Consider the following 6,468-nt stretch of genomic DNA (forward strand, 5'->3'; position numbering starts at 1 on the left):
TTTCGAGATGGAGCTTAGAATAGAAATAGGTCGGTAGTTGCCGGGTTCTAATTTACTCCCTTTTTTGTACAAGGGGGTTACTTTGGCCAGTTTAAAATCTTGGGGGACCTGTCCCTGTTTGATGGAGAGGTTAACTATGTGGGTGATGACTGGAGCTATGGAAAAGGCTGAGTCTCTGAGAAATTTGGAGGGGATATTGTCATGGCCAGTGGCCTTGTGGGGTTGGAGGGCACTCAGTTTTTTAAGTACCTCCTCGGTTGTTACCATTGCCATTTTGAAATCATCTTTACAAACACCAAGGTTTTTGTAGAAGGCTTTGATGTGCTCTACACCAAAACGCCCAGAGTGGGAGGGCAGTTTGCTAACCAGCTTTGTTGCAATGTTTGTAAAGAAGATGTTCAGGTGGTTGGCTACATCAAGCTTGTCAGTGATGAGGGTGTTATTCGATTTGATGTTTATGTTAGTAAACCTGGTTTTTAGTTTCTGACCACAGCCTAGTTGGTTGTTTAGTAACTTCCAGAGTTCCCGAGGATTGTTTTTGATTTCCTCGGCTTTATCATTGATAAAGTTACATTTGGCAGATTTGGTCATGGCAGTGTAACTGCCAGTGGCAGTCTGCCTCTGATAGCTAAAACAACTAGAACATTGTGTTAAATCTAACAAACTAAAAATACTAACACGATTACAACTTTAAAATGTATTTTATTTTTATTTATTTAATTTGACGTATTATACGCTCCCTTCACCCCCGTGCCAGGAGAGGGCGATATAATACCGCGGACACAGGAAGCGACAATAAACCCAGCCGGTGATCTACACTCAGTCCTTTTCCGGCTCCGTTCTCATACCAAGTGGAAAGGTAAGAAAATGCCGGCCTTCTCCATCTATGTTAATCTTAAACATCTTATGGGTTATAAAACATTTATGGTCGATTGGTGATGGGAATCTATATCGTCGACAAATTCCCGAGCATATTTATCGTCAAAACTGTAATTTATTGTTAGAATTCACCGATTAAACTCTGCTCGAATATGATCATCAAACCACTGCCATTTTTCTAGTCTGCTGTTGTCTTCTGTCAAACACCGCCTATGATTGGAAATTCTAATGGCTAACTGTGTTATTTGGCCTCAGCTTGTCTATTAAAACGCAATTGACGTGTAAATGTAATCTGACAACTCTTGGTATTATGCGGAATACCACTGAAATGGTTGGCTAGCTACTGAAGCTAACACGAAAACGCAATGGAAGATATCTCATCACATCCCGTTAATAAGCCCCGGGAAACATTTTTTTTGTTTATCATATAGCCATGCACCATGGATCTATTGCCAGGGATACGAGATTAAAATGGTGTTTTATCGGTTCCTAGATAATGTAGACAATGTTACAAAATGGCATTATGATGAAAAAATAAATGTATACTTTTAGTTTAGATGTTTGTACAATATAGATAGTGGACCCGGATGTGTTGAAATGTAGTGTGTATGTGTACTAGGGTTGTTTAAGGTTATATGTACACTGCTGTGCAAGCAACGAGTTCAGACACACATTCCTGGGGGCCATATGTCTAGTTGAGATTAGATATACATTCCCGGGGCTGTATGTCAACTGTCAAGTCATTTGGGGTAACGTCCTCGCATTGCCTTTGACAGATGCTGATGCCCAAGAAGAATCGCATTGCTATCTATGAGCTCCTCTTCAAGGAGGGGGTCATGGTGGCTAAGAAGGATGTCCACCTGGCCAAGCATCCAGAACTTTCTGACAAGAATGTGCCCAACCTTCATGTAATGAAAGCAATGCTGGTAAGAAATTGGGTCGATTCATTGCTATATGGGTCATGCTGTTTTGCTCATATTACTGATGTCACTTGCCACGTGATGTTTTGTACAGAAAGTAATGTTTGTTTTGATATGTTGGCCAAAGGCTTGTATACATAATTTGTACTGCTAACCACATTTGAATTGCTCTTGCAGATTAAAGTCAGATTTAGAACCTAAGCTGTATCTTTATTTTTTTAAGCTTGTACTTGTAGACTGAGTTATTTCAAGATGGCAAGCAGGCTTGTCTTATGTGTATGTATGTAAATTCATGTTGGGCATGCTTGTGTCTTTGCAGTCCTTGAAGTCGTGTGGGTACGTAAAGGAGCAGTTTGCCTGGCGCCATTTCTATTGGTACCTCACCAATGATGGCATCCAGTACCTGAGGGACTTCCTCCACCTCCCCCCTGAGATTGTGCCTGCCACCCTGCGTCGCCAGATCCGCCCTGAGACCGCAAGGCCCAGGCCCAAGGGTAGGCTCTCTAAATGTTATGCAGGCTGTTGGAAGGAAAGATTTTGATTGAGATCAATTATATGCATGCTATTTGACCAGCTACTAATGTCTATGCTGGCAATACGACAGAGGAATGGTAATGTTTCACTAATCACTTATACCATGTTTTTGTAATACATTGTTTCTATACTTTTGTCTACTGTGAAGCACTTTGGTCAACTTTGGTTGTGTAAATGTGCTATATAAATAAAGGTTCATATTCTAAGTTGCAGACTTTTGTTCAAAGAGACTGGGGCATAGGGCAAGATTTTATTTTTATGATAGCATTTTGGGGCTACTTTGCTCATTGGGTGTCATAACCACTAAAAGCTAACTTGGAAGGGTGTCTTGCTGTGAAAAAAAACAAACACATTGTTGTCCAGCTGATCTTCTGTCCGCCTTTTGAATAAGAAATTGAAAACTGATACTACAGTAACCACTAACATACTTTTCATTGGACTTTCTCAAGTTACAGGTTATCCAGGTAACAGTTATTCATGTCTGATTTTTACTATATTTTTCTCTAGGTATGGAGGGAGAGAGGCCTGCCCGCCTTAACCGTGGAGGAGAGGCTGACAGAGACTCATACAGGCGCTCTGCTGCACCTGGTAAGTAAAGCATTAACACAGTACCAGTCATTCCTTTACACTGGGTTGTTTATATAGTATAATTACTACTGTAAATTACATAAATGGCCATGTATGTCACATGAAAAAACGGCACAAACTACATTCACGCTGTCCATTTTCCTCTTGTGTCATATTTGCGCGTTGGGAAGAAACGCCACCCCGTGGGGGTGCCCAAGTGTGGCTTAAGGGCAAAATGGCCACTGTGTGAATAGTGAATTGGCTGGCTTGTGGACTGCATGATGGTGTTTGTGAATGTTGAGTAGCTTTATTTTGGCATCTGTCACTTACAATAATGCATTTGCCTTCCAGCTGGTGCTGACAAGAAAGCAGAGGCAGGAGCTGGTGCCGCCACTGAGTTTCAGTTCGTAAGTGTACCATGCATTATTTCAATGGAAAACTGTAATCAATTAATTAAATGTTTTTACCATTGATGGTGTGATATCTTGAAGATGGAAAGGAGGGATTTCCATTCCCTGGGGAGTGGAAATTGTGTATATTTTTGTTCTATTGAAACAAACTACCTCTAGGTGTAAATTGACTGAATATAGGCTTGTTATAGTCTGTCTTGCATGTAATTGTAGCCATTTGTTTAATTTGACAATTTCTTTCTTCTTTCCACAGAGGGGTGGCTTTGGGCGTGGCAGAGGAGGACAGGACAGGCCTCAGTAAATTTCAATTTGTTTATTTGTACAATAAATGTCAAAACACAACATGCCTGACATTGTATTGGTTATTTACTTACCACTAGCCATGACATTGGGAGATCATTATACTGTACATGAAGGCATATCTCTGTACCAGTGAGCATAGGGACTGCCAGTTGCTAAACCACGATGACTGAGCATCTGTTAATAGATGTTAAAAAACTTCTATGGTAACTTAAGCTGTATAAACTCCTCAAAGTTGGGTAACTTAAAGTTGACCCATGTTAGGGGGTCAACAGAAGCATATAGAGTATGCACATGCATGATTTTCCCATCAGGACATGCCCCACTCATCTAGACTGAGTGGCAAAACATTGAGCAGCATGGAGTGTTGGAGTTTGGAAGCGCTCGTTGGAAATCACTCAACCGTCCTGCAGGTGGTACCTGTTTCTAAGCGTGTGTTCGGAAATGCGCACCGGAATGTGGTCAGTTTGTTGAGTGTGGTGGGCGGTGACGTCACAGTGTGCCTTATTTACGAACGACCACAGCTGTGACGCATTCACACCGGACAACCCCAGCTTCAGGGTAGGGTCCCTCAGTGCGGTCACACCCTGGTGCACAGCGCACTGGATTTTTGAACGACAACGCACCGAGTGCACTGAATAAACGAACGACGAGAGCACACCAGTGCGTTCAGGGCGCATTTCCGAACTCACCCTATATGTCATAATCCAGGAGGCAGCAAAATGTTATTGAAACCAAGCACTTCCAAACTCTGACACTTAAAATAAAGTGTAAAAATAAATAATCAAATGCAGTGCATTTCTTGACAGAAAGTAGCTCATAAGGTTTCTATGGTGGATTTTTATGAAACAAACTTTGCAGATAGAGGATAATTCAAGCTTTTCTTACAGCTTCAATGTTGGTGAGTTTAACATTGATTAATGCAATCAGACAGGACTTTTCTGTTTGGATGAATGGGCTGTCAAGGCCAGAAAGTAGTTTTTTGCCACTCAGTGGGCGTTCCCGCGTAACTTTCAGGTACGATGATGTCACTCCCCCCATGTTGTGTTTATTCCATCTTAATTGTATTTGACATCTTGGACTGCAGTTTGCATATGGTCAAACGATCCACTGCATGAAGCAGTCAATGTCATCCAATACAGCCTTCACACCTGGAGAGTAAACTAATGACCCCAACCTTTGGGATATATTTACCTATACTAACTTTTAGGAGCTTTGGGCACCACTTGGAGCAGTTAGTGGTTATAAGCACAGACTGGTTGAACCCAGGGATCTTCTGATTCCAAGATGGCCTCTATTCAGCCATGGCTGCCTTCATGACTACAATTTAGGCATTTAGCAGATGCTCTTAACCCAGTGTTAAGAGCAATAAGCAAGGTACAGCTCAGCATTCAATTCAGTCATACACTATTTGTAAAACTCACCAAACTGACGACATGCTTCTGCAACTGGGTGTTCAACTTTCAAACAGCCTCTAGTCAGTAGTTGGCAATTAGCCAATCATACATCAGCACATAGCCCTCAAAGCTGTGTGCTGAGCCGGTGAGCCCCCAGCTAATACACTTTAATGGCTATCAATGGTGGGGTTGAGACTGCATACAGAAGAAAGGCGGTATATCTGGTGTCCTGCAGTGAGTGGTCATGACAAGAATGTTGAACCCTAGTGTCCTTATTCTGGAGAAAACAGGCTGTCAAAGGAGTCTTAAAACCATCTTGACATTTAATATTTACCAGGCGTCATCCAATATAATTAATTTCTAGTTCCCATTGTCTTTTGATATGAAGTGTCTAATTTGATGTGTGCAAAGAGATGAAATGGGTTCTATTCTACATCGTTTCTCTATAGGCGTTATTTCTTGTAATATAGTCGGAGTTCTGAAAGACTTAAATATTCCCATCAAATGTTTTGGACTGTAATCATACCACTCTACACTGGAGGAATGAACTCTACATTATCTCTATTATTATTACTATATATTATTATTACTCTACATAGGGGCATATCATTCAACGCAGAGCTCTGTTTTGCAGTTTTTGGTCCTAAAAATATTTAATAACTAGACTAAATGGAGTAGATGGCGATATTCCTGGTAGAGTTGTTTTCGATTAAAAACCCATCCCAGCTAAAGCCACTAATAGTTTCAGGTGTTCACTCGAGGTGTGAGTGAATCCATGTTATCAGTCTGGCCAAAGCCAGGCTAATAACTTGCTACTACTGTAATCGGGATAGATTGCTACAGTAACAGACAATGGACTGAATTGTGAAATACTGGTGTTTTATTTGTTGGCACATTTATATTACAATCTTCAGTCTTCTCACACTGGTTTATTCCACAGTCCCAAATGACAAGAGGATACCTTGGAGAATACAATTACAACAAATATGTACTGTAGGTAACTTCAAGGCTGAGGTCAATGGCGACAAGTGCACGTGTTATTCAATTTAGTTCCAAGTATTTTATAGGTACATTAACATTTTTAATGAAGTTTAGAATTACTATTAAGGTTGCTCAATTAAGAACATGACATGAAAGAAATAACTTCCACAGGGGCTATGCTAAATGAAACTTGTGACTGCAGAAAATGTGATGATCATCATTTTACAGTGATGTGCTTTTATGGTATATCTACTTTAACCACTAGATGGTGCCATTAATAGCAATCAAGAATCACTGGGAATTAAGGACTTTACTTTGAACTGAAACCAGCTCTTTTATTTGTTTTAAATGCATCCATTTAATGTAGTCATTCATTTAATGGTTCTTAAGCATTGTAATTAAAAATTAACAGTCAAATCCAATGATGGATTAGAAGTCTCAGTAAGAAAAGTAAGGATGCATATAGGCTCCAACTCAAGA

The 6,468-nt window shown here is 40.5% G+C and overlaps 1 protein-coding gene across 1 annotated transcript; it reads left to right on the forward strand.

Annotated features, from left to right (window-relative positions):
- The first annotated feature begins 700 nt into the window (after nt 1-700).
- Nucleotides 701-3,656, forward strand: rps10 (ribosomal protein S10). Its single transcript, XM_083770669.1, has 6 exons — nt 701-859; nt 1,656-1,805; nt 2,119-2,293; nt 2,841-2,921; nt 3,252-3,307; nt 3,564-3,656. Exons 2-6 carry the CDS (start codon nt 1,656-1,658, stop codon nt 3,609-3,611), a joined length of 510 nt encoding a protein of 169 aa, XP_083626795.1. The 5' UTR covers nt 701-859; the 3' UTR covers nt 3,612-3,656.
- Nucleotides 3,657-6,468: the final 2,812 nt, after the last annotated feature.

Source organism: Protomyctophum parallelum (assembly GCF_964188405.1).
Source record: "Protomyctophum parallelum genome assembly, chromosome: 8".
NCBI lineage: Eukaryota > Metazoa > Chordata > Actinopteri > Myctophiformes > Myctophidae > Protomyctophum > Protomyctophum parallelum.

Excerpts from the sequence above, each read along its gene's own strand:
- rps10 (XM_083770669.1), top strand. The coding sequence starts at position 1,656 with ATGCTGATGCCCAAGAAGAATCGCATTGCTATCTATGAGCTCCTCTTC. Across the intron at positions 2,294-2,840 it reads CGCAAGGCCCAGGCCCAAGG|GTATGGAGGGAGAGAGGCCT; the intron begins GTAGGCTCTCTA and ends ATTTTTCTCTAG. Across the intron at positions 3,308-3,563 it reads CCGCCACTGAGTTTCAGTTC|AGGGGTGGCTTTGGGCGTGG; the intron begins GTAAGTGTACCA and ends TTCTTTCCACAG.